General features: G+C 35.8%; 7 protein-coding genes across 7 annotated transcripts; 3 read left to right on the forward strand and 4 right to left on the reverse strand.

Annotated features, from left to right (window-relative positions):
- Positions 1-2,852: 2,852 nt before the first annotated feature.
- On the reverse strand, positions 2,853-5,846 carry LOC105950665 (lysine histidine transporter-like 8). The gene is made up of 5 exons (XM_088815749.1): positions 5,140-5,846; positions 4,719-4,855; positions 4,181-4,611; positions 3,962-4,093; positions 2,853-3,496 (listed from the first exon to the last, which is right to left on the reverse strand). Exons 1-5 carry the CDS (start codon positions 5,568-5,570, stop codon positions 3,008-3,010), a joined length of 1,620 nt encoding a protein of 539 aa, XP_088671875.1. The 5' UTR covers positions 5,571-5,846; the 3' UTR covers positions 2,853-3,007.
- A 2,412-nt stretch (positions 5,847-8,258) lies between these two features.
- Positions 8,259-11,284, reverse strand: LOC105950746 (putative CoA ligase CCL5). Its single transcript, XM_012974111.2, has 5 exons — positions 9,963-11,284; positions 9,084-9,229; positions 8,872-8,939; positions 8,678-8,780; positions 8,259-8,548 (listed from the first exon to the last, which is right to left on the reverse strand). The coding sequence occupies exons 1-5, from the start codon at positions 11,203-11,205 to the stop codon at positions 8,435-8,437; spliced, it is 1,674 nt and encodes a 557-aa protein (XP_012829565.2). The 5' UTR covers positions 11,206-11,284; the 3' UTR covers positions 8,259-8,434.
- A 1,325-nt stretch (positions 11,285-12,609) lies between these two features.
- LOC105950664 (uncharacterized) lies at positions 12,610-13,590 on the reverse strand. The gene has a single exon (XM_012974031.2). It carries the CDS (start codon positions 13,547-13,549, stop codon positions 12,839-12,841), a length of 711 nt encoding a protein of 236 aa, XP_012829485.2. The 5' UTR covers positions 13,550-13,590; the 3' UTR covers positions 12,610-12,838.
- Positions 13,591-14,506: 916 nt separating this feature from the next.
- Positions 14,507-15,449, forward strand: LOC105950663 (uncharacterized). The gene has a single exon (XM_012974030.2). The coding sequence runs from the start codon at positions 14,577-14,579 to the stop codon at positions 15,369-15,371; it is 795 nt and encodes a 264-aa protein (XP_012829484.2). The 5' UTR covers positions 14,507-14,576; the 3' UTR covers positions 15,372-15,449.
- Positions 15,450-16,798: 1,349 nt separating this feature from the next.
- On the forward strand, positions 16,799-17,596 carry LOC148771947 (uncharacterized). Its single transcript, XM_088815751.1, has one exon. The coding sequence runs from the start codon at positions 16,799-16,801 to the stop codon at positions 17,594-17,596; it is 798 nt and encodes a 265-aa protein (XP_088671877.1).
- Positions 17,597-17,735: 139 nt separating this feature from the next.
- LOC148771948 (uncharacterized) lies at positions 17,736-19,728 on the forward strand. Its single transcript, XM_088815753.1, has one exon. The coding sequence runs from the start codon at positions 18,855-18,857 to the stop codon at positions 19,644-19,646; it is 792 nt and encodes a 263-aa protein (XP_088671879.1). The 5' UTR covers positions 17,736-18,854; the 3' UTR covers positions 19,647-19,728.
- Positions 19,729-24,372: 4,644 nt separating this feature from the next.
- On the reverse strand, positions 24,373-25,215 carry LOC148771949 (high mobility group B protein 9-like). The gene is made up of 2 exons (XM_088816067.1): positions 24,768-25,215; positions 24,373-24,595 (listed from the first exon to the last, which is right to left on the reverse strand). Exons 1-2 carry the CDS (start codon positions 25,188-25,190, stop codon positions 24,509-24,511), a joined length of 510 nt encoding a protein of 169 aa, XP_088672193.1. The 5' UTR covers positions 25,191-25,215; the 3' UTR covers positions 24,373-24,508.

Genomic DNA, 25,215 nt, shown 5'->3' on the forward strand with positions numbered 1-25,215 from the left:
AAAATAAAATAATGTGCATGCCACGTGGTAAAATGTGTTTGGTTTCGTACTCATGCACACACCATGCAAATTGGGGAAATGAAATTGCGTCTTGAGATACTAACCTTTATTGGATTATCAAAATCTAAAAGTGCCCACTTATTCAAATTTAAAGTGGGGATTGTCTTGTTTGATGCTTTATCCACAATATTTATTGGATATAATTTTTAAGCTTTTTTTACTATATTAAAGTTGACCGATTTGATTGTATGTATGGATATAGGTTTATGTTTATTTGATTTGTGTGCATGTAAATTAGTGACTCGTTTGGTTGTCAAAATATTATTAACTAAGATAAACTTAAGCAATCTTATCAAAATTTATTTGTAATTGAACAAAAGGAGTTCTATACGCAGATCACTAAGATACGAGTTTATTTTCTTAGTATTGCGATTCAGCCCAAAAACTGAAAAGCATCGGATTAAAATTTAATTATTTAATTAATCATGGCTAATTTTACTAATTGAGGAGGACGGCCGACAATTTTCATGAATTTTGAATAGTAGCCATAGGAATTAAATTAAAGAAGGCCTTTAATCACTTTGATTATTGAAGTTAAAGGTGTGCATGTGTGAACATACAATAGTGCTCTTTAGAATATATAGTAATTAGTATAGTTGCTTTAATCTAAGTAGTTAAGTGCAAGGAAATTTCTCAAAATACCCCTTTAACTACAAGCTTTAGTATAATAAATTGAGAATTATAGCATATACGAATACTTATACTGAATATCCTGTCAGAAGGGCTTTATTTTTTAATTATAAATGAACCGAACTTTCTTGATATGTACATGCTATTTTTTTTGTATAGAAGGGGTGCTAGGTAAACTTACACTATCATATATATAATTAATAGTTTGCAAGCTATACGTGAGACGTAATTCTAAGGCCCCGTTTGGTTGCCAAGATAAGCCATGATTAACTAAATAGTTGGACTTAATTTGATGTTTGGTATCCTCAATAACTTGCCGGGTCGACCCGCCAAAATTAAATAATCATGGCTTATCTTGCCTTATCTTGGCTTATCTTGCCTCTTAATGAGTTTTTTTTGTTGGACCTTTCAAGCTCCAATAAAATAATTGGGTCTCATTAGATTATTTAATCTTATCTTGGCTAATCTTATCTTGTCAACCAAACGGGGCCTTAATAAATTAATATCTATAAAAGAGGCACTTTGGATCTTGTTTAAAGAGTTTCAATCCTTGTATATAAGGCACTAGCCAAAACTACTTTTGAAGCAAAAAATAATAAATAAAAAAATTAATGCACCATGGCTGCTGACATGTGCAATGATGCCATTGGCTGACGCCATTAACGAACATTTTACCTAGAAAATACAACCTCAAATATGTATCAGTTTTATTATTGGTAATATATATTTAAAAAAAATAAAAGGTTAAAATTATTGAATCAGTTCACTAGCCAATGACTGTCACTTAATTTGCCAACTTTATGTCGACCAATAAAAATTAAAGTGAAAATAAAAGCCTAGAAACTTTTGCAAAAGGCTGGGGATTTACCGTTGATTGATATATAGATTTACTGCTCCATCATACAATTTGATTATCTGATAAACATTATCTTAGTAAAAGTATTTCAATTGAATGAATTAACTAGCTCCCTAGCCTCCGGTTTTGACTGAAACTCAGATTAAACTATTTGATACCCAATTGGGATTTGGTCGTAAAAAGTTCGTTATTTGAACTCAACTTGTTTGCTTATCGAAACCGACAGAAACATAACTTTGAAAGCTATAAAAATCAAATAAGTTTGAAATGTGTCGCTTCGACTTGACTCGTTTATATGTTAATAAGATGCGCACAATACTATGCAGCACGGACACGGAAACGGCGATACGGGGAAACTGGGAAACAAACACTAGGAAACAACATGTCCAAAAAATGGGGATACGAGAATTGGGTAAAATGTATAAATATTAAAAGTAAGAGGGCATATTTATAAATATACTATATATATTTATATTTCCATACAAATATATTCTCATGAATATTATTATAAATTTGCAATTGATCACTAAATCACGTAATTAACTAGAAAACAACAAAAATATTTAAATATTTGCTATTCAAACTTTTCTAAAATTGCAAAATAGTCGATAAGATATCCGGCATGTGTCCTCAGTGTCGGACATTGATGATGCTAAATACTAGATCACCTTGGTAGGGGAGTTGAATGAGGTGGGAGAGCAAACTGGATCACGTGCTCACGAGCTAGATGGTCCTGATACTCCTGCGAATAGAACACACGTAAACTAAGTCGGGAGTTGATCCGACGAAAACTCCTCCGACGCTCAAGTCAGTGTGCGGAACGTGGAGATTGTAGAGAGAATGTAAATACTTGAATTGCTTGTAATAATAGAACGTACCTTTTACAAACGAATTAAATCTTTATTTATACCTTGTAGATTGGGCTGAAGTTTAATTAATTGAGATTGTCTGACCCAAGCCTTAGTCGAAGGTGTTGGGTTTCGATGGTGGTCTTCAATATTGGGCTCGTGGCCGAATGAATAAATAAATCGTAGGCCCATTGGGCCAGCCCAATTAAACATATCAGACACGAAATATGTTCGAAACACGGGTATATTAAGAATTTAAAGTTTCCGTGCTACTACACGAGTGCACTATAGAAAGATATTATATAGGGAAATTGAAGATTCCGAATTTTAGTGAGAGCTTAAAAAAGTGTAATCCGTCGTACAGAGATAAGGCAAATACGTTTTAATTAGTGCAACTATTGACACTTTTCTCGCTAGTGTAAATTGCTTTACACATCCAATGATGGATACACATTTACATAAATTAATTAGCTTAACAAGAAAGAAAACTATTCACATAAAACATTTAATACCCCACTCGTAAAACAAATTAAAAAAAAAAAAAAAAAAAAAAAAAAGAAAGAGTTACATCACCAAATTTAAATTCGAAAGTTCATTGCAAATTAAATAAATTCTAATGAGGCTTAAAAAAACTAACTTCAACACCAGTGTCAATCACAATATAAATTCCAGCTGCCACCAATAAAATCGTGAGTAAAATCCCAGAAATCCCAAGCCCCCAATTCAACCACCACATGAAATTAAATCTCTCCGGCTTCTTAATTTTAATCCACATTAAACACGGATAAGCAAACGTCACCGGAACGGCGATTCCGCCGATCAGTCCGGCCAAGCTACCCAGGAACGGAATTGCAACTGCCACGAAAAAGCAGCCGTAACCAAACATGGCCCTGATTATGACCCTCAGCCACCACGGGCATGGCCTTTTCATCCTTGTCGTGAATTTCGACTCAATGTCGTCGAACATTGGCATTCCGTAGATTTGGAAGGAGCTCAGTGCGTTGATAATTACGAATAGGGTTATTAATCCGAGGATTGTTTGGGAAGTGTCTCGACCGTGGAAGGCGTATATTGCCGTCAGCATTCCCCCATTTTCTGGTATCTAATCAACCCATGAAATATATTCAAGTCATGAAAAATTAAAATGTATAGACACACCTAGGGCTGGAAATCGGACATATTGGATCGCAATTAGTACTTTAAAAAAAAATCAGATTCTCTTAAGAAGTGAAAAACTAATTCCGGTTTCCTTCCAAGATAATCAAAAATTGGATTGAGAAATAATATTGATATTATAATTAAAAGTGAAATTAAATTTCTAAAAATATCGGAAATTTTGGAAATTAATTATCGGATCAGAAATTGAAATCTCGTATATATAAACAGAAAACAATTCCGATCCATAACGAAATTGGAATTAAAAAATTTTTTTCCAAAATTGGAAAATTTTGGATCAAAATCGATGAAAATCGGAAATTACGTTCCAATTCGGACCCCTGTATAGATCCAATAATGGCAATTAAATGTGGAATTGGGCCGATTAATGTAACGAAATAAAATATAATACCTTATTACCATAAGCCCAATATCCAGCAATTGCCGTAGGAAATAAACACAGCGCCACAATGAAATACGCACCACGAATTCCTCTCCACATCGGCACTCGTGATGGCTTCTTTTCACTTGACGGCATCGTTGCCTGCAGTAGTCAACGTTGACTAAATTAATATTATTATATTTAATTAATTTGCATAACTAATTTAAAAATAAAATAAAAATGGAATACCTGGATTTCAAGAGTGACGTTGTGACCTCTGAAAGCAAAAGCAACGATGCCGAGCGCATTCAGAATCCCGAAGAACCACTCCGTGTTGCTGTTGGGTTTCACGCGCTCGTACGACACGCCGGTGACCCTCCCCTCCGTGACAGACACGCACCACATGAAGGTGCAGTACCCGATGGCCGTGGCGGCGCCGACCAGCGAGACGCCGGCGACGGAGTTGAGGTTGGGTAGCTGGGAGAGGAGCACGGCGGCGCAGGTGAAGACCAGGTACCACTCCACGGTGGTGAGGGGCTTGGCCGTGCAGCCGTGGCCCCCACAGACTATCTGGTAGAAGAGTTTCGTGGTGGACCCCCCCACCACTATGAGTGCCACGCACGTGCCGCCTGATAAGTATAGAATTGGAAACAGGGCGAATATTTTCCCCATTCTCTCTCCTGTTGATTAACAACGCTAATTAATTAATTGCCAAATTATTAATACTAATAATCATGGATAATTGATTAATTACAAAATTCATTGGTAGTAGTATTTTATTATGTACCGAAAGTAGCATTGAAGAGTTGGAGAAAACGGCTGTAACGGATTCCGTTATCATTGGATTCATGGAGGTTGGTCAAAATCCAGAAGGTGTAGAGTTGCCATACAAACGCCACAGTCAAACTTATGATACCCCAAGTCCTGCAAAAAAATTAAATAATAATAATAATAAAAATAGAACAGCAGTAGAACCTTGATAAATTAATAATCTCGTTTAATTAATATTTTTTACTGGTCTGACTCATTAAAAACGTAGTAAATTATTAGTTCAATAATTTAATATTTCACTAAATTAATAGAATTTTTTTAGACTCAATTGTATTAATTTATAGAGGTTTAACTGTAAATTGAAAAAAAGACAATATATATATATATATATATATATATATATATATATATATATATATATATATAGCTGGACTGACCATCCAAGAATGGTGAAGGCAACGGGGAGGACGAGAGCCTGAATACCAATGCCAGCACAGAGAGTGTGAAAAGCTGCATAAAACGCGTTTCCATTACGCGACTCCGTAATGGGAAGCCACGCATCCTGTGGGTCCAGCTTCGTCATCTTTATCGCCCTTCGTATTGGGCTTCCCAAAGGAGTCAAAAAATTTGGTGTGCGAGAATTATTATTATTACTATTACTATTACTATTACTATTAGTTGTCGCCTTATTATCACTGCTCACTGCATTTGGATGTTCGATCGACAACAACAATGGCTTCCTTGATAGAGAGGGTGAATTGTACCGTGTCGCCATCGGAGGGCCCGATACCGTGGCCGGAGTTGATATCTCGCCGCCGTCCGCTGGTGGAGCTGTTGGGCCGCTGCTCGCAACCACCTCCGTGGCCATGGTTAGTTTCTCTCTCTAGACGGATTCGCGGGCTTATGAAAAGTGGGGAAGTGTTGATTATATATATATACAAAAGTATGAAAGAGGTGACTTTGAAGCATGCATGTGTGAGAAAATAGAGATGTGAGGGTTTTGATTTTGGATGTATGGAGCGGTGACCAAATAAACTAAGAGTTGGTAGGCTACTTGTGCTGACCGCCACTTTAATTGAGTCATTACATTGGTTCGATTTGTCTGAATACATTTGATTTTTTGCACTTGTTTCTAGTTTCAAGTATTTCTTCAGTTTCTCACTCTTGTATTTTATATATATATATATATAAATATTAATATAATTCATCTTATATGTACGTACTCAATATACTACTTGCATGCATGTAAATAAATTTCGCCCAATTGAGGAAAAGACGTGTTTGTGTGGACGCAAAAGCAAGAGGTAAACGCCAGCATTAAAATCTAACGACCAACAACCTATGACTTATGTGTGCAAATGTGGGTCCTACGTTTTGACTTTCTCTATTAGTAATTTGTTTGATTACTGGTAATTATCTAGAAGGGGTGTCTGCAATATTAAATTTCTTTCAAGGAATGGACCGTAATTAATTCTACGTACGTAGTATGATATTTTAATTCCAGATTTATAGGAATTAATTGGCGCTTATTACTAAAATGCCTTCACAATGTAAACTCCTAACATAAGTCAAAGCATTTTAATTTATATTGCTTAGGTATATATTATATATGTAATATATGTTCATCAATCAGCAGAGTTGAGTCAAATTGTGTGAACGCCCAAGTTTAAAAGGTTTTTGGTAATTATTGTTTCCTTTATGTGTAATATTGAAATGAATGCAACGTAATTAAGTTATTTAAATACAAAAATGATGATGGTCGTTGATCAAAGAAGTACTGAAATTTCTTCTGTCGTCTTTCTTGAAATTTATTGTGTTTATTGTAATGAACGTATACTGTATACTTTCGTTAATTGAATCATCAGCCTTCGACCTAGTTAATAATTTTAAAATATGATACATCAATTTCTTCCTTTTTTTACAAGAACAAACACCCCCATCGGCCGTCACATATATACCCCGGGGGAAATCCGATTTACGAAACGAAAGGGAAAAAAGACTACGTTGTTGAACTTCATATTGAGTGAAGCCAATGCACGGTCGGGACTAGGGGTGATAAACGAGCTAAACCAACTCGTGAGCACGATGAGCCAACTCGAGAAAAAACTCGATCTTAGTTGTTCGCCGGCTCACGAGCCTTTTTTTTATATTTAAATATATAATAATATAAAATATTATAATAATAATATAAAAAAGAACATATTAAAATTAAAAAAATATATAATTACAGTTCATTATTTATTCTCTATTTTTTTATTATAATATAAATAATTCTTAATAATATAAAAAAACACTCTCGTTAAGCTCGAGTTCATGCCTGCCAAAACAGTGGATCGGAGTTTTTGGCTCATTCACACCCTTAGTCGGGACCAACAACCATCCTCTCAAATTATACACATTTTTTTTTTTTTTTTCTTAGAGATGAATACTAAATTAAAGTTTAAGTTATGTTGTTGTTTTGCTTTAGCAAAAATATCTATTTTATTTTTTGGACAAAAGAAAACCCCAACTCTATAAACAATCCCGTGCATTGTCCAATTTGGACGTTTCTACTTGTTTCTATGAACTAAAATAAATGTGTCCAAAACAGAAAACTAGACCATTGGCCCCATCGGTGTCATTAAATCGAGTCGAATCGACTGTACGATTGTTCAAACTTGTATAAAATTACAGTGAGTTTCAAAAGCTATGTTTGAATTTAGTTTGATAAGCAATTGGCTCATGTCGTACTAACCCTAATCGAACCGAACCCCAATCGTTCTCAAATATCTTTATTTTCTGTACATATTTTATCAATTTTTAATCAAGCTTCAAAAACCGAGTTTCATAACTTACCAAACAAACATATTTAATTTGTTTAAGTTTCATCGGTTATTTTTAACAAATCGAGCTCAAACGAGCTTTCAACAAACGATCTCAAATCCCATTATAGAGTAATTTGATTCTATTTTGAGTCCTAGTTCCCCTCTCTCTCTATATAAAAAATCATTCTTTGTCTTTTGCAATAAATGAAACTCAGGCACAAGACACTTTCACTACCTCCACACACAATCAATCTCTATAATTCTATCTCCTCACGTTTTTGGATTCTTCAAACTACCACCCCACCCCCACCCCCACCCCCACCCCCACCCCCACCCCCACCCCCACCCTCCATACCTTGATATTTAATCAAGCAGACAAAGACATTCTTGAAAGCTTCTTTATCAGCACCAAAAAAACTATCAATCATTTTTATAAACAATAGCTCTAAAGGCCAAGAAAAAAAAAAAGAATTTTGATGCTAAATCCCATGAAAGGGAGCTCCAAGAAGCTGAGCAAGATAATCGAAAAATGGAAAAGACGAGGCCATTTCGTGGTCTACTCAAACGACAACAACCGGTTCACCGTACCTCTGTGCTATCTAAATCACCCCATTTTCAGAGTGCTGCTAGAAATGGCTGAAGAGGAGTACGGATTGACAGTGCACGGCCCTTTATTAGTTCCGTGCGAGAAACAATTGATGCACTCCATTCTTAAATTTACCGAGGAGATTTCCGTATAATGATGGTAGGAGTAGGCAACAATATGCAGTCTTGTTGACAAGAAACGAGGTTCGATACAATCAAACTCCCCTCTTTTTCTTTTTTTAATATCTCGTAGTTTTTCGTAGTCGTTTGTAACTATCAATACAAGACTGCTATAGAAGAGAAAAGGAGAGACAGAGGAACTTATATATATACATACAGCTCGTTATATCTTAGAGAGAGCAAGCTTGATCAAATCCTTCCTGAGTATCTTGCCAGAAGGGTTTTTCGGGACGGAAGCCACAAATGCCACACGTCGAATTCTCTTGTATGGAGCTACCTATATTCAAATGAACAAGTAAAAGTTTAGCTTATTATATTGCTAACGAGACAAGATATCGAATAATGGAAACTAAATCAATCCAAACTTCGACTTATTTATTTTAGTTTAATTAGCATTTTGTTCAACCTGCTTCGCGATGAAATCCATCACTCCACTCTCTGATATTGCACTTCCCGCTTTGCGTACGACGTACGCCATCGGAAATTGTCCAACATCTTTATCTGGGAACCTACGGTTTTCGAAGAATTATCATTTTAACTATGTACTACCATAATACAATATTACCAGTTAAGAAACGGAAGTCGTTATCGACAACTTACGGTATAACAGCAGCATCAGAGATTTCCGGGTGAGTGAGTAGCAAAGCCTCCAATTCTGCAGGAGGTACCTGAAATAATTATGCATACTATTAGTTAAAAGTTTCCACATTGGATCCACAAGAAACACTCATTACTGCGTGTAAATCAGTTAAAATTTAGTTTAGTGATGTTTTTAACACGATCGATGAAGTGTAATTCCAATTTCCACTCACTTGATAACCCTTGTACTTGATGAGCTCTTTTAACCTGTCCACCACAAAGATAAATCCATCCTCGTCAATGTAGCACAAATCACCAGTTCTCAACCACCCTTCCGAATCCAGAGTCGAAGCTGTGGCCTCTTCATTGCTAAAATATCCTGTGCATCAAAATTTTTTGAAGGTAAATTATGAGATTTTTTGACATAAAATTATGTCTACGTAATTTTTTGACAGGAAACGACAACTTCCCTTCGGACACATTTTAATCGATTTTTCTTTTTTTTTTTTTGCATTCGACACCTTAGGATTAGCAGGACCACACAATAATCAATAATGTACTCCATTGAATAAGAAATAAAGTAAACAAGAAACCGACGACTAGCTGGTAGAACGACATCGGCCACTAGTTCATCACTGGTATCTCACATATACACGCGCACATAAGTCCCTTTCTCCTTTAGTTTCTTTTCCATTCTCCATCATTTATTTCATTTCATTTAATTTATTTATTACATGTGTATACTACGAATATTAAATTAATAAATATATATACATATAGATTAATTTTATACTAATGTGCTGTTTAGTTAATTAAAATATATTAAGATATCTATTAATATAAAATATATGATTGAAACATTAATGCAAAATAATTGAAAACTACAAGTAAGGAGCATGGTAAAATCTATTTTTTAAATACATGGAAGAATTCCATAAACATATACTTAATTAGAGTACAAGGAAGTACAATTGTACAATCATTAAATATTTTAATAGTTAATTAATTATTAAATATTAGAGTACTTGGAATTAGTAAAATATTGTTTCAAAAAAAATATTAGTAAAATATTTGTTTATTTAAAAAAAAAAACAATTAAAATGTTTTAATACCTTTCATAATGGAGGGGCCCTTCAGCCAAAGCTCACCGGTCTGGTTCACGGATAACGCCTCCCCAGTCTCCGGATCGACGATCTTCGCCGCCATGTTCGGCGATAGCAGCCCCGCCGTTCCATATTTCCGGCTCTCCTCCAGCGAGTCCGTCGAAGCTCCGATCCCGGTCGACTCAGTGAGTCCATAGCCCTGCAAAATCGTCACGTTCGGGTACTTCTCCGAGAACCCCTCTATCACTTCCTTACTCAGCGGTGCGCCGCCGGAGAGGACGGAGTGCAGGCTGCTGAAATCGTACTTTTTTCTGATGATATCGGCGTTGTTGACCATCGCCACTAGAATCGGCGGAACTAGAGGCAGATAGGTGGCGGAGAATTTCTGAATCGCCATCAGCATTTCATCCATCTCGAATTTGGAAAGGATTACGACGGTCGAACCGGAGGCGATCAGGCCGGTGGCGAAGGCTACTAATCCGTAGATGTGGAACATCGGAACCGTGCAGATGAAGGTTTGATTTTCGTCGTCTAATTTGAACCGATTCACCACTGTTTGGACCATTGCAATTAGGTTCCTGTGCGACGAAACGACGCCTTTGCTGGCGCCGGTTGTGCCGGAGGAGTAGAGAAGCGTCGCCGTGTCGTCCTGGTGGACTCTCTCCTTGACTCGGCTCTGACTCGGTTCCTTTTTCATCATTTCCTCAATTGAAGCGACGATTCTTAACTCGGTACTACTTTTACTGCTCGGGGTACAACTATCCGATCCGAGGAGGACGATTGGGAGATTTGAACCGGCGAGTTTGGGGAGAAGCTCCGGAACGGTGAAGGCGAGCACCGGCTTCGAATCGGAGATCTGTTTCCCGATTTCACGGGGAGTGTTGAGGGGGTTGGTGGTGGTGATGACGGCGCCGAGTGACATGACGGCGAGGCAGACGATGGGGAAGTAGATCGAGTTAGGCGTGAGGAGGAGGATGACGTGGCCTTTGCGGATGCCGAATTCGGCGGAGAGGGAGGTGGATACGGCGTCAACCGCACGCCACACGTCGGCGAAGGTGAGGCGGCGGCCGGTGGCGGCGTCGATGAATGCGACCTCGCCGCGGTGGGCGCGGGAGGAGATGAAGGTGGTGACGTCGAGCGATTCATTGGAGGGGAGAGGAATTGGGGTGCGCTTGCTGTAGAAGGTGGAATCCGCTCCGCGAAATCCGCTGCGTGGATCGATATCCAAAGAATTTGAGATGCTTTTTGCCATTAAAACGGAATAATTGATTAATTTTCAGATGAACTGAGAGACTAATGTAGCAGTGTTTTGAGTACAAGTTGTGGTTATTATTATTATAATAGTATTTTATATAGTGGGGGTAAATTACAATCAATCCCTTAGGTATGGTCAAATTACAAAAATCCCTCTTTTGTTTGGGTAATTACAACCATCCCTCAATTATAAAATTTAGTGGAATATTCTAGATTATATGAAATATTATCACTTTTGTACTCGTTTTATCCTATTCGAACTGCACATTTTGAAGCAAGATGATCATAATATGTGTTTTTTGGATTGTATATATCAGATTGTGATGCATCAGACACTGTTTTTTTGCACAAAATGTATACAAACTAGAGCGTATTCCACTAAATTTAGATGATTATGTTGAATTTGACACCATAAGGGTGGAGGTGTAAGAAAAAAATCATAGTTGAGGGTGGTGGGTGTAATTATCCAAACAAGAGGGGTTTTTTCGTAAATTGACCATACCTCAGGGGTGATTGTAATTTACCCTATATAGTGGGATGTTTGGATATAGTGTGAATGTTTGGGGACGATGCTGAATTTTCCTGAGCAGGTCAACTTTGACGCGCCAGAAGTTTATTTTGCACGTGTATTTGATTGATTGCCAGAAATGGTGAGAAAAATGTGACAAATAATTGTAAATTACACGTGTCAGCTTTACACGAGAATAATCGAGCATCTAAACTCTAGCCCCCCATGTTCTAGGATTTAATTAGTTAGTGCTAAGTACAAAGTACAAACCATGCCAATAATCTTGGTACAATGCCACTTCTATTGGATATTCCCATACAAACATTAATAAGTGTTTAGTAAAGAATTGGATAGAGTTTACTTTTATTAGATCCAAACATTAGTGCTCCACTTTATTATAATTTAAATCACGAAACCCAAAACTTGTGTTACATTACGAAAATCACCTCCATCTATTTGTAATTATAAAAAAAAAAACCTGGTGTTTATTTTCATCTTACACCAATCCTTTACAGTGTCATTTTCTCACGAAATCTTTTTTTATTTCAGGTAATAGACTTGAAACAACTTCAGATATTTTCTTTTAATTATCACCTATTTAACATAATATATAATAGAGTGTACACATTTTATGTTAAAAAACTCGGTCAACAGTTAGTCAGAGGAGGATTTTGGTAATTACGTACGGACAGGTGGGGGTGTGTTCGTTAATTAGCCTAAGTTTAGGGATTTTTTCATAATTTGCCCTAATTCTAATTCGAGAAGTAAGACGATATGAACTCAATTTTTCTTGGTTTCTTGGTTGAGATTGTAGTACATGGTTTGTCAGTATAGTTTACACCAATCGTGTTATATGCTGATCATTGCACTGAAATAAATTTTATTCGATGCACATATATAATTGCGAGTAATTTGTAATTAAAAGATTATTACATATAACAAATTCGTCTCGTATCAAAAGGGGAAATCCCTCGGCCCCAAGCCCCGACTTTATTGTACATGAATCAAAGAATATATAGAATAAAAAAAAGGCCAATTTAAAGCAAACCCCCGGAATAATATTAGGCTGCTTAATTCTCTTGATAATTAATTATTAGTGTTTAATTGCCACTAATTAATAATCCTAGGTAGTAAGTATGTTTAGGAGTGAAGTCCTTGTCCTAATCAGCCTTCTAAACATGTCCTCTAATTCAGCTTCCATATCTCCCACCACCATCTCCACTTCCTCCAACCTTTTCATCACAGATCGTGTGTCCAATACGACGTCGTTTTTCTCCCAAATACTCAAGCTATCCACCCGGGTAAATCGGATCCTGAAAATCGGATCCTTCTTACCCGAACCGGGTTTGTTCTCCGGGTTTGGTATGGTGATGAGGGTTAACACCGACCGGACGATCAACAGGGTGGTGGCTCTCACTTCCTTCAGCAAATTCACCACCGCCGCAAGGGTTTGGCCCTCCGCCGCCGCCTGGCCGGCGGGGGAACTGTTTTTCATCCCGGCCTTGAGCGAGTGTATTCTTTTCAGGATTGCTTTCTTCAGCTGCTTACGGGGGAGGCGGTGGTGGGCGAAGTTGTTTTCCGCCGTCTCGGTGGTGGCGGCGATGCGGCGGAAGGCGGACTGGAGGCTCTGGAGGTGGTCCTTGGCGAGGAGGAGGAGGTCCTTGGCGGCGGCGCAAGAGTCAGCCATTTTTAGCGACGCTTCCGACACGTCGTGGCCCCACTTTTCATGGCCGTTGTGGATTATCTCGTGCTTGGTGGTGGGGGAAGACAGTAACTCGTTCACGGAATTGTGCAACTCAGTAAGTGAGTCGAAATCGAACTCGGGTAGTGACATTTGTTCAATGACGTAAGTATTTAATTAGGATTGTAGATTATGAGTAGATTATATATATAGTAAGAATTTAAATGTGGAGAGGAAGAAGAGTGGAAGTACCCTTTCTTGTACGGATATGGATCTAATTGTCAACAGCTAAAATTTAGGTGTCGGAAACTTCCATGCATGCACGTACAGCTTTTTTATTGTCTTTCTTTCCATTATTTTATTTTATTTTTGTCACTCAATTATGCAAGTCAATTTGAGTACGTTTATGTTCGTGTATTAACAAAAAGAAAAATAAATATAAAATATAAGAAACAAGCCCATCTTATGGGCCTCATCCGCGCTACCAAATATAAGTACATTGCTAAAATTAAGCCCATAAATATTCAATAGAATTCAAGCCCATTAAAATCTTCTTCTTTATTTAGTTATTTAATTTTTTTTGATGAATCATTAAAGTATTCAAAATACTTGTAAATAAATATGATATATTCCCAATATATCATATTTATAATTTAAATTCAAATTGCTGTCGAAACACAGACAACACCTACGCTCGTGTGAGCATTTAACATAATTTTCTTTCTTTGTCTGAAGATGAGCAGAAATTAATCTTTTATTCTGTCACTGCTTATAGGCTGCGACACATTTGATGTAGCATCATTAATAATGAATAAATTATATATACAAATTAATTCAAATTTCATGGCTGTCAAGATTCCTCTTGCTTCAAGATCAGCAGCTTATTGTATAGCTCAGATCTGCATCTGCATGATTTTGAGTTATTCATTTTTCGATTGTACAAGATCCGGTCGACATGGCCGGGGAACTTGTGCACAATAATCATATTTAATTTCAAATTTTTTTAACGAGACAATGTAGGCGGAACATATTCCTTTTGTTTTTCTTTTGTCCATCTCCCTTTCAGCCTCTCTACATATATACCTCACAACACCTAACTCAAACATAAATCACATCTTCTCTCTCAAACTCACTTTTCATCTTTCAAAGTTCATTTTCTTCAAAAATATAAATAAAAAAGATGGCTAATTTCCATTCTCGATCAAACAGTTTCCCATCTCAGTCTCATCCAACAATCGAAAGCGTTGAAGACCATTTGTGCAGATTGAGGGCCGACAACTCAGAATCCACTTCTGTGTGTTCTAAATTGGCTAGCCTCAAAAATCTACATGAAGGCATAAACGATTTAATTCAAATGCCTTCAATCCAACAAACACTTTCTCACGAAAATTGGATTAACGAGTTGCTTGACGGATCTCTCAAGCTCGTTGATCTATGTGCTCTTTCTAGAGAGATTGTTTCGTTGACAAAGGAATCTGTTCAAGATCTAGAATCTTCAATCAGGAGAAACAAAGCCGAAACAGCCACATCAGCCGATGTTAGTGCTTATGTGGCATCAAGAAAGAAGATCACTAAGATGGTCAACAAAAGCATCAAGAATTTGAAGAGCTTCAACAAGTCTACAACAGATAACGAATTATGGAGAATGATGAAAGAAGCAGAGTCCCACGATTTATCAGTTCTAAAGTCCGTCTTAATCCTCTTGTCTGGCGAAAATGAAAAATCAAGCAAGACAAGTTGGTCACTGCTTTCGAAGTTCACCACCCAAAACAGCCGTGTTCATTCAGAAAGTGTCGCTGAGGATTTGAGCTCGTTGAACATCGAAAAATCAACAAAAAACATGGACAGCAAAAACATGTTGAAGCAATTGAAATCATCGGAAATGACAATTCAAGAAATCGAAAAAGGATTAGAAGCCTTATTTAGAAGTTTAGTCAAAACTAGAGTTTCTCTACTCAATGTTCTCAGCCATTAGTCGTTTAATTGGCTCGGGATAATTTTCACATTTTTTACCATACCATACAAGTGTAAATATATACATCTGTAAATGAGATAAAATATCAATACCAATACTTCATTATCTATATAATTCAGTGCACAAAACCTCAACTCAACATCTATTGTTTTTTTTTTTTTTTGTATTATCTGTCAAAAACTATTGATCTGCTATAATTGCCTATCGAGACTATTATTTGCACGTTTAGATGTTTGTTATCAATAATTGACTAAATAATAACATAGTTCAGCTATAACGATATGAATTTTACGTACATGCAATAACTAATTGATCATTTCTAGAGGCTAGACTGTCAAGATTCCTCTTGTTCTAAATCATTGATCAATTATATTAATTAATCTCACCCGTCGAGCCTGTAATATATTTTTCCATGTCTGAAGATCAGAAACACCAGCTTTAATAAAATAATTCAATCAAATAACAGATCATAAACACCATACTATTAAATACACTTAATCACTGTCAAGATTCCTAATGCTTCATGATCAATGTATATAATGTGTTGGTTGAATTTTTTTTTTGCCCTACAGCTTTATAATTTAAGATATGTATGAAGCCGTAATACATGTAACATCTACTAAAACTAATAAGAACTAACTAGAAAACAAGTACAATCTTTTTTTATTCGGTTTTAAAATACAAAGCTATGTAGGTAAAAATGTCAATATTTATTTATTTTTCGGTAAAACAAGAAGATTCCGTTTAATGGAAGTCCTGTTCTATTTTTTTATTATTCAGCTATGAGAACTATAGCACACAATATAAATAACCCGGTAGTGCAGCAGCGTGGTAAGTAATTTAGAACTATACGGTGTCAAAAAAATTCACACGTTTTTTAGGTGTTTCTAAGACGATAATCATTTTATAATTCAACCGCATACTGCACGAAAACACGTGTAGTTTATAAGTTATATATTAGTTTGCATATTTTTTATTTTGCTGGTTGTCTGAAGATCAGAAACCTTCCAGCCTAGCACAAAATAATCTTTTATACACAGTTATGGAGACATCTGACATACCTCATCAATGACTCTGCTGTTTATTACAATTTATGAAATTGTTTTCATGGTTGTCAAGATTCCTCCTGCTCCAAAATCGTGCAGCTGAGATCTGCATGATTTGAGTTTTCGTATATTTCTCGATTATTCAATATCATGGGGGACATGCAATTCGTGCACATTCATATTTATTTTCAATTATTTCACAAGTTGAAGAGACATTATAGGTGGAACATATTCGTTTCGTATTATGCATGTTCGTCTCCCTTCATATATATATAGCTCATACCATAACTATTACTTCAACCATCTAACTATCTTCTTCCAAAGTCATATATTCTACATTCAACCTCACCCAACGATTCATTTTTATATTAAAAAAAAAAGATGGCTACTACATACCATTCTCGATCAAACAGTTTCCCATCTCAATCTCACCCAACAATCGAAAGCGTTGAAGATCATTTGTGCAGATTGAGGGCCGACTCAGAATCCACTTCTGTTTGTGCAAATTTGGCTAGCCTCAGAAATCTACACGAAGGCATCAATGATCTGATTCAAATGCCTTCTGTTCAGCAAACACTTTCTCACGGAAATTGGATAAACGAGTTGCTCGAGGGATCTCTCAAGCTCGTTGATCTATGTGCTCTTTCTAGAGAAATTGTTTCTTTGACCAAAGAATCTGTTTATGATCTAGAATCTTCAATCAGGAGAAATAAAGCCGAAACAGCCACATCATCCGACATTAGTGCTTATGTTGCCTCGAGAAAGCAGATCGCTAAGATGGTCAACAAAAGCATCAAGAATTTGAAGAGCTTAAACCACAAGTCAACAACTGATAACGAATTATGGACAATGATGAAAGAAGCAGAGTCCCACGATTTATCAGTTCTAAAGTCTGTCTTAATCCTATTGTCTGGCGAAAACGAAAAATCAAGCAAAACAAGTTGGTCGCTGATTTCAAAGTTCACCGCCCAAAACAGCCGTGTTTATTCAGAAAGTGGCGCTGAGGATTTGAGTTCGTTGAACATCCAAAAGTCAACAAAAAACATGGATAGCAAAAGCATGTTGAAGCAGTTGAAATTATCGGAAATGATCATTCAAGAAATCGAAGAGGGATTAGAAGCCTTATTTAGAAGTTTAGTGAAAAACAGAGTTTCACTTCTTAATGTTCTTAGTCATTAGCCACATTTTTTTATCTTACCATAGAAATGTATACTATACTGTAAATGACATATATACAAAATCAAAATCGATACTTCGTTACCTATATAATTCAGTGCACAACACCTTAACTCAACATCTATTTTTTGCTCTATTGTCTATATAAAATTACCGATATGTAATATAATTTACAATTACCAACGATATTATTGTTTGACTAAGTAATAACATAATTCAGCAAATAAGGATGTGAAAATAATGTACAGCTTGATAATGCAACACTGCAATCACTAACTAATCATGTCTAAAGCTAGGTTGTCAAGATTCCTCTTGTTCTTAATCATTAATCAATAGTCAATTAATGGATGAAATGCCATTTTTAATGACTCACAAGTCACAACTATGAAGTTCCAATTATTTAAAGAAAACATAAACTACATCTAACATCTTTCTTAATCTTACTCATCGAACCCACGTTATGTTTTTCCGTGTCTGAAGATCAGAAATAATTAACATATATTAATATAAGCTGATCAGTAAGTATGCCTCAGGACTTGATTACTGTCAAGATTCCTAATGCTTCAAAATTAGTGAATATAATATAGATTAATGAAACACATGCAATGTCATTTCCCAAAAATAGGACCCTAAAATATAGAAAAATGAGTAAATATTAAAAAATGGGATATAAACATAAATTGCAGACAACACTTCACTTTTTCTGCCTTTATGCGATAATAAATAATCACAAATTTCACATGATTTTAATAGATTAACAATAATTTACTAGCCAACACGGACGAATTCACATTTTCTTCCTTGTCTGAAGATCAGACAAACTCCAGCATAGCACTTGACTACGTACGAGTATTTTAATCACACCGGAGCTTACGGTTGGGAGACATTTCATTAATGAGTAGGCTATATATGAATTAATTCAATTTCATGGCTGTCAAGATTCCTAACCCTACAATTAAAATATAGCAGCTGAGATCTGCATGATCTGAGTTTTTTTTTTTTTTTTTTTTTTTCCATTATTCAAGATCACGGTGACATGCAATTCGTGCATATTCATATTTATTTTAATTTATTTCACAAGTTGACCCGACATTGTAGGTGGTACATATTCCATCTGTTTTTCTTTTGTCCCATCTCCCTCTCTACATATATACCTCACAACATCTAATTCAAACATATCTTCAAACAAATCACATCTTCTCTCAAACTCACATATAAACACTTTCATCTTTCAAAGATCATTTCGTTAAAAAAAAATAGGATGGCTAATTTCCATTCTCGATCTAACAGTTTCCCATCTCAATCTCATCCAACAATCGAAAGCGTTGAAAACCAATTGTGCAGATTGAGGGACTCGGAATCCACTTCTGTGTGTTCTAATTTGGCCAGCCTCAGAAATCTACATGAAGGCATCAATGATTTAATTCAAATGCCTTCAGTTCAGCAAACACTTTCTCAAGGAAATTGGATAAACGAGTTGCTCGAGGGATCTCTTAAGCTCGTTGATCTATGTGCTCTTTCTAGAGAAATCGTGTGTTTGACCAAGGAGTCTGTTCAAGATCTAGAATCCTCAATCAGGAGAAATAAAGCCGAAACAGCCACATCAGCCGATGTTAGTGCTTATGTGGCATCGAGAAAGAAGATCACTAAGATGGTCAACAAAAGCATCAAGAATTTGAAGAGCTTCAACCACAAGTCTACAACTGATAACGATTTATTGACGATGCTAAAAGAAACAGAGTCCCATGATTTATCAGTTCTAAAGTCCGTCTTTATCCTATTGTCTGGGGAAAACAAAAGATCGAACCAAACAAGTTGGTCGCTGCTTTCAAAATTCACCACCCAAAACAGCCGTGTTTGTTCAGAAAGGGGCGCTGAGGATTTGAGTTCGTTGAACATCCAAAAGCCAACAAGAAACATGGACAGCAAAAACATGTTGAAGAAGTTGAAATCATCGGAAATGACAATCCAAGAAATCGAAGAGGGATTAGAAGCCTTATTTAGAAGTTTAGTCAAAACTAGAGTTTCGCTTCTTAATGTTCTTGGCCATTAGCTTCAATGGCTCGATATAATTTTGACCACACCATACAGATGTATATTTTTGTAAATGACATACAAAATCAATAGTGATACTTGATTATTTATATAATCCATCGTGCAAATCTCAACTCAATATCTATTTTGCTGTATCTGTCTATTGTCCATCTAAAATTAGTGATATCTTATAATTATCGTGAGTTCTATTTTCACACGGTGAATGTCGAAATATTATTGGCAAATGACTTACTAGGTAGTAACATGATTCAGCAATAATAATGATATGAATATTCTTTACAGCTTGGTAATGCAACAATGCAATTAGTAATTGATCATGTCTAGAGCTAGGTTGTCAAGATTCCTCTTGTTCTTAGCTCTTGATCAATTAATGCTTGAAGATAACCATTTTTTTATGATCTTAATGATTAATGACTTAATATCATCGTGTTTGTGCTCGCAAGCGTGTGTTTGTGTGTGTGTGTGTGTGAGAGAGAGTGAGAGAGAGAAAGAGCAGCTTAAGTAGTTTAAACTCATTTGCATCTATAGAAAAAGGAGGAGGATTCTAGTACTAATTTGAATAACTAGATTACTTTTATAAATTGATATTGCCGATTATGAAAAATTGTGCTTGATCACTGATCTCATGATGCAGTTAAAGCACGATGGCCATTTTTATGCTTCCTAAATGTTTGTACTCACCGCTTCTAGGGTTGTGCTTCTTCCTCGAGGATTTTTTGAAAAAAAAGGGGTTTAAGGTTTGTTTGTACTAATTGCTTTCGGTTGAAAGTTTATTGACTTATGTAGGCGGTGTTCAGTTAATTCAAACGTTCGACCTTTTCAATTTAGTTATTTAGTTAGTTTCATTTTTATTTTTTTTGGTTGTAATTATAGTTTGAATTGTAATCATGAATAGACACCTTGGCCTCCGTCGACATCGAACTCGATACTTTTTCCAACATCGTCTGGATCACACAAACACTCGTGAATCTTAGTCAAATAGGAATTGACGTGGTAGTTTGACTCCAACAATTTCACGAGGTATGTCTTTACAAGACAAATGAAAGACCCGACCAAGAAGCACCAACAGGTTCGTGTTACGTATTTGGGTGCCTGATCACGTACGAAATTTTCGACGGAGATATGACTTTGAGTCGAAAGCAATAGCCATGTAATCAAAATTGCTACAAACCAAATCACGTAAGCTACAACATCTTTGATTCCAAAACAGAAATCAATCAGCTTATAAGTTTTGAGAAAGCACTTTTGTATAACTACTACTGATCCGTACATCACCCAATTCCCGATTACTTTTCCGCATATAAGAACAAACCCCATCACCTCTAACTTCCAAAGTTTCAACCCAAACAATTTGACATTCATGCCATCATCATTATTGAAGGTGATGATAAAAGACGAAATGAAGAGTACCAAGAACGCCACGCGTACAATCTTGAGACCGGTCCAAGAATCTGCTGCTATTATTTTTTCTTCATGGATTTCTTCATCTGCAACTGCAAGTAACCTGAAATTAGTCTTCTCGAAAGTTCGTCTTCTGGTAATGTTTGACGGACCAGAATTACTAGTTTCTGGGATATTCACGATCGTTTCTCCTCCGCCGCCGGTGCTTGTATTTTTACTGCCGCCGCCGCCCTTCAGGGGGCTGCTTCTATTTCTCATCGTCATCGTTAACCAAGAAAAGAAGTGGCTAATTAAGAGCAATTAACCAAGAAAAGAAAATATGATGCAGGTAATTAAGAAGACGAGATTATTGACGAAGAAGAAACACTTGGGTTGGGGTTTAATTTTTGGGTTTTACTCTAATAATTTTATTCACCGATGTCAGATATCTCTCTTTTATAGGCTCCCACTTCTGCTCTATTACCTTATTAGAATATAATATAATATTTGTTTACTTTTTGGTCAAGACTAATATTTCCTTAACTGCCAGTTGTTAAATTAACTGTTCAAATTCCTTCTCTCTATTATTTTCCTTTTTTTTTTTTTTCTTAATATGTATGTATGTATATGTATATATCTGTAGTTCTTAGTTCTTATATAGGAAAGTAGAAATATTTCCTAACCAATTCCCACTACTTCCAAATATTATATTCAATTATATTGCCAACGTCTCTTTTTCTCTTTCTATATCTAATTATGTAAATAAAGTCTTTTGTTTTTCAATTTTTTATTTTCTTTTATTTAAAATCATTATTCCTATTTAATTAAGGTTTATATATAATTTTATTTTATTTAATATATAATTCAGTGTTTTTTTTATTTTTTTTATTTTATATATATATATGTATATGATTAACACGTAAGATTTATATATGTACATTTACAGAATCTAATATGTATATATATATATATACCAAAGAAAAAGAAATAGCGCAACTTAGCAAAGTAGCGCTTTATACAAGTTCCAACCACGGTTTACGAGAGTGTGTGTTCTTTTATTTTTTCTTTTTTTTAAAGAACACGCTTTAAAACCCTGCCACCTTTCTGTACTTCCCTCGTCGTTCCCTCTTCTCCTTCTTTCCGATTACAGGTCGGATTTTAAAATTAAATATATCCAATTTCCTATTGTTTAACCTATATATTTATTTTTGTCCGAATTTTCACTGTAATTTATTGAACAAAAATTCCCCCTCGTGCTGTATTTAATTTAAAATTAGGGTTTCGAACGCCTCTTTTCCGGTTTCATATATATTGGAAAAATCAATCAATTTGCGAGAATGCATAGAATTTGTGGTTGGATAGTACTGAAATAAAATCGATTTTGGCATTGAACAGAGCAAAAATGAGGTTGTATATCCAGGGCATGGTATTCAATTTGTTCGTAATGATGCAAAGGTCAGAGCTTTTACTATTAGTACTCATTCTATTGTTTTATGTTAATTTTTAAAATTTCACAAAATTTGTTGTTTCTTATTAATATTTGTTTAGGGGCATGTGTAATTAGAAGAAGGTTGCTAGTTAGATAAGGAATATCCAGTTTTCTTTTGTTTTATGTAAATAATGATGTAAGGAGTCGGAAAGTGGATTTGATCATAATCTTTGTATATATGTTGTGTGTTTTTCTTTTACACCGTTTCGTAAAGTTGAATGAATATTTTGTTCTCATTTTTTGCATTGGTCAACTTTGGGGCTCGTTGTAATAGAATAATTGGAGGCTAGGTGATTAGTCCGGTGATAGTTGAACCTTTTTCGAAATTTTCCTGAGGTTGATTTGTTGCAAGTTGAAACGATTTTTTTGGGCTGCGTTTAGTATTTTCATTCATACTTGTATTGCTATGATTCTTGTTTTCGTTCAAGTGTGTGTAAGTCCGTATAATTTGACTTTGCAGGTTTTTAGATTTTGTTGATCTAAATGCCACAAAAACTTCAAGATGAAGAGAAACCCTCGTAAAGTAAAATGGACCGAGGCTTATAGAAGGAAGGACATGACTCAGGTAAAATCACTATAATAACCTTATTTTCATATCGATATTGATGTTTTCTCTCTCCCCTCATCAACACAATTATTAAATTTCCTCTGTTTTTTTGCGAAAATTCAAAAGGATGCAACTTTCGAGTTTGAACGGAAGAGGAATAGTCCCGAGAGATACGACAGGAATGTGACAGAGACACACACTCAAGGCCATTAAGAAGATTGATAAAGTCCGAGTCGATAGAGAGGCCAGGCACCACAAGGAGAGGTAAAAAAACAAAATCATTTATGTCCGATTTTTTTGTTCCACTTTCGTATATTCTTGATTAAATATATATTTAATATATAAATGTATTTTGTACAGAATGAAGGGAAGGAAAGGACAGTTGCAGAGAGAGGGAGCGAAAGAATTGAATGAGTACATTCACATGCTCAAAGCTCCTTCTGTTCTTCGACAAGATCCCTCACTCACAATACCGAAAGTCAAGGACAATGTTTCCCAACAGAAAGCAGAGGACACTCGAATGGAAGAGTAATTTCTATATTCGTCAAATGTTGCTTAGTATATATATATATATATGGTTTTCGATTATCGGTAGAAAAGGACTCGCATTACATCTTCACATATTAAACCATAGGGTTTTTCGAAATGGTTGCCAAAATTTCGGTCCGGTTTTGTTCGTTCGATGTAGATTGGTCTCGCCAGGGGCGGACCCAAGGTATGCCTTGGGGGGGCCTCCGCCCCTGCAGAAATTTTTTTTTACCTTTTTTTTATGAAATTTTTAATATTTTATGTTATTTATCTATTAATTTATACCATTTAGCCCCCCCAAAGTTTAAATTTAGTAGCATTTTAGTCCAAAAAAAAATTCTAGCCCCCCCACCCAATACTCCCTAGGTCCGCCCCTGGGTCTCGCTACTAACTTATTTTTGTTACTGTGCTGCTAATTCACTGATTTCACACACACACACACGCACATAACTGGTTGTGCACATTGTTGGAAATAACTGGCAAATAGACTCTAATTTAAATGTCGAGTAAATTACAACCGCCTCCCTGAGGCGAAGCGTAATTATGAAAGAAACCTCTTGTTTTTGAGATTTTACATTCATCCCCTTGAATTTTGTAAATGTCTTACAATCACCTCTTACTAAGGGGTGTTGATGTAAGAAATCTACATATTGCAAGGGATGAATGTAAATATAGCAAAATGAGGAGTCTTTTTGTAAATAGACTTTACCTCAGGAGGGGATTATAATTTACCCTTTAAATGTCACAAATAACTCAAACCGAAAAAAAACACATTCAAAATCCGAAAACGAAATCCTATTCGAAAAGCTAAAACCAGTCTTGAAAAATCTATCGAAATTTGAATGAAATTAAAAACCGAGTTCCGGAGTTTCATAAAGGCTTATAAAACCTTCCTTTTTTTCGCCTGCATATATCATCAGCTTTGCCCCATCTTCATCTCCCTGTACTCCTTCATCTCTCTCTGGTACCTCTCCTTATCTTTCAACCCAATATCCTGATATACCTGCATTTTAAAATATATATATATATATATATATATATATATATATATATATATATATATATATATATATATATATATATATATATATATCCATTCATTTGAAATTAAATTTTTTTTTTTTTAAAATTGACATAAATAAAATATAAATCTTTTGTTTAAGCTTTAAATTTACCTCCCTTTCTTCCAAGGAGAGAGCAGTCCATGCATCGCCGATCATTCTAGTGAACTGTCTCTCGCGATTCGGGTGCTCCACTTTGAGCAGAGCGTGCTTCTCCGCGAAGTAGAAGTTGTAGCCACTCCGGTTGATTTTTGGATGGTCAGGATCGTTCGATCTTCTCCTTCGCCTTGTTCTAGTGCGGCGGTTGCTAAGCTCTGGTGGGTTGTACGGTACAATGTCGGTGCACGTTAGCGGTGCGGGTGGGGCATCAGGAGGAGGAGCAGGATAGCTCGGGTGGTAGAGCACACCGTTCAAAGTCTCGTTCCCAAGTCTCACCGAAACGATGTAGCCGCAGTCGAACTTGGCGTCGATTGTTCCCGTAGCTTGGAAAGAAGAAGGAACTTCTGCGTATACCAAATATATAACACCATTTAGCATATGCTACATATAAAAGTACTATAGA

This window comes from Erythranthe guttata, chromosome 3, assembly GCF_056151865.1.
Source record: "Erythranthe guttata isolate IM_541 chromosome 3, IM_541, whole genome shotgun sequence".
NCBI classification, from domain to species: Eukaryota; Viridiplantae; Streptophyta; class Magnoliopsida; order Lamiales; family Phrymaceae; genus Erythranthe; species Erythranthe guttata.

Bases quoted from the DNA above. Each gene is read 5' to 3' on its own strand.
- LOC105950665 (XM_088815749.1), bottom strand. From the start codon at position 5,570: ATGGCCACGGAGGTGGTTGCGAGCAGCGGCCCAACAGCTCCACCAGCG. The intron at 4,856-5,139 runs GTCAGTCCAGCT...ATTTTTTTGCAG, and splicing joins GCCTTCACCATTCTTGGATG to GACTTGGGGTATCATAAGTT. The intron at 4,612-4,718 runs GTACATAATAAA...GTTAATCAACAG, and splicing joins ACTCTTCAATGCTACTTTCG to GAGAGAGAATGGGGAAAATA.
- LOC105950746 (XM_012974111.2), bottom strand. From the start codon at position 11,205: ATGGCAAAAAGCATCTCAAATTCTTTGGATATCGATCCACGCAGCGGA. The intron at 8,940-9,083 runs GTGAGTGGAAAT...TAATTATTTCAG, and splicing joins TCAAGTACAAGGGTTATCAA to GTACCTCCTGCAGAATTGGA. The intron at 8,781-8,871 runs GTAAGTTGTCGA...CGAAAACCGTAG, and splicing joins TCTGATGCTGCTGTTATACC to GTTCCCAGATAAAGATGTTG.
- LOC105950664 (XM_012974031.2), bottom strand. From the start codon at position 13,549: ATGTCACTACCCGAGTTCGATTTCGACTCACTTACTGAGTTGCACAAT.
- LOC105950663 (XM_012974030.2), top strand. From the start codon at position 14,577: ATGGCTAATTTCCATTCTCGATCAAACAGTTTCCCATCTCAGTCTCAT.
- LOC148771947 (XM_088815751.1), top strand. From the start codon at position 16,799: ATGGCTACTACATACCATTCTCGATCAAACAGTTTCCCATCTCAATCT.
- LOC148771948 (XM_088815753.1), top strand. From the start codon at position 18,855: ATGGCTAATTTCCATTCTCGATCTAACAGTTTCCCATCTCAATCTCAT.
- LOC148771949 (XM_088816067.1), bottom strand. From the start codon at position 25,190: ATGCTAAATGGTGTTATATATTTGGTATACGCAGAAGTTCCTTCTTCT. The intron at 24,596-24,767 runs GTAAATTTAAAG...TTTAAAATGCAG, and splicing joins TCTCCTTGGAAGAAAGGGAG to GTATATCAGGATATTGGGTT.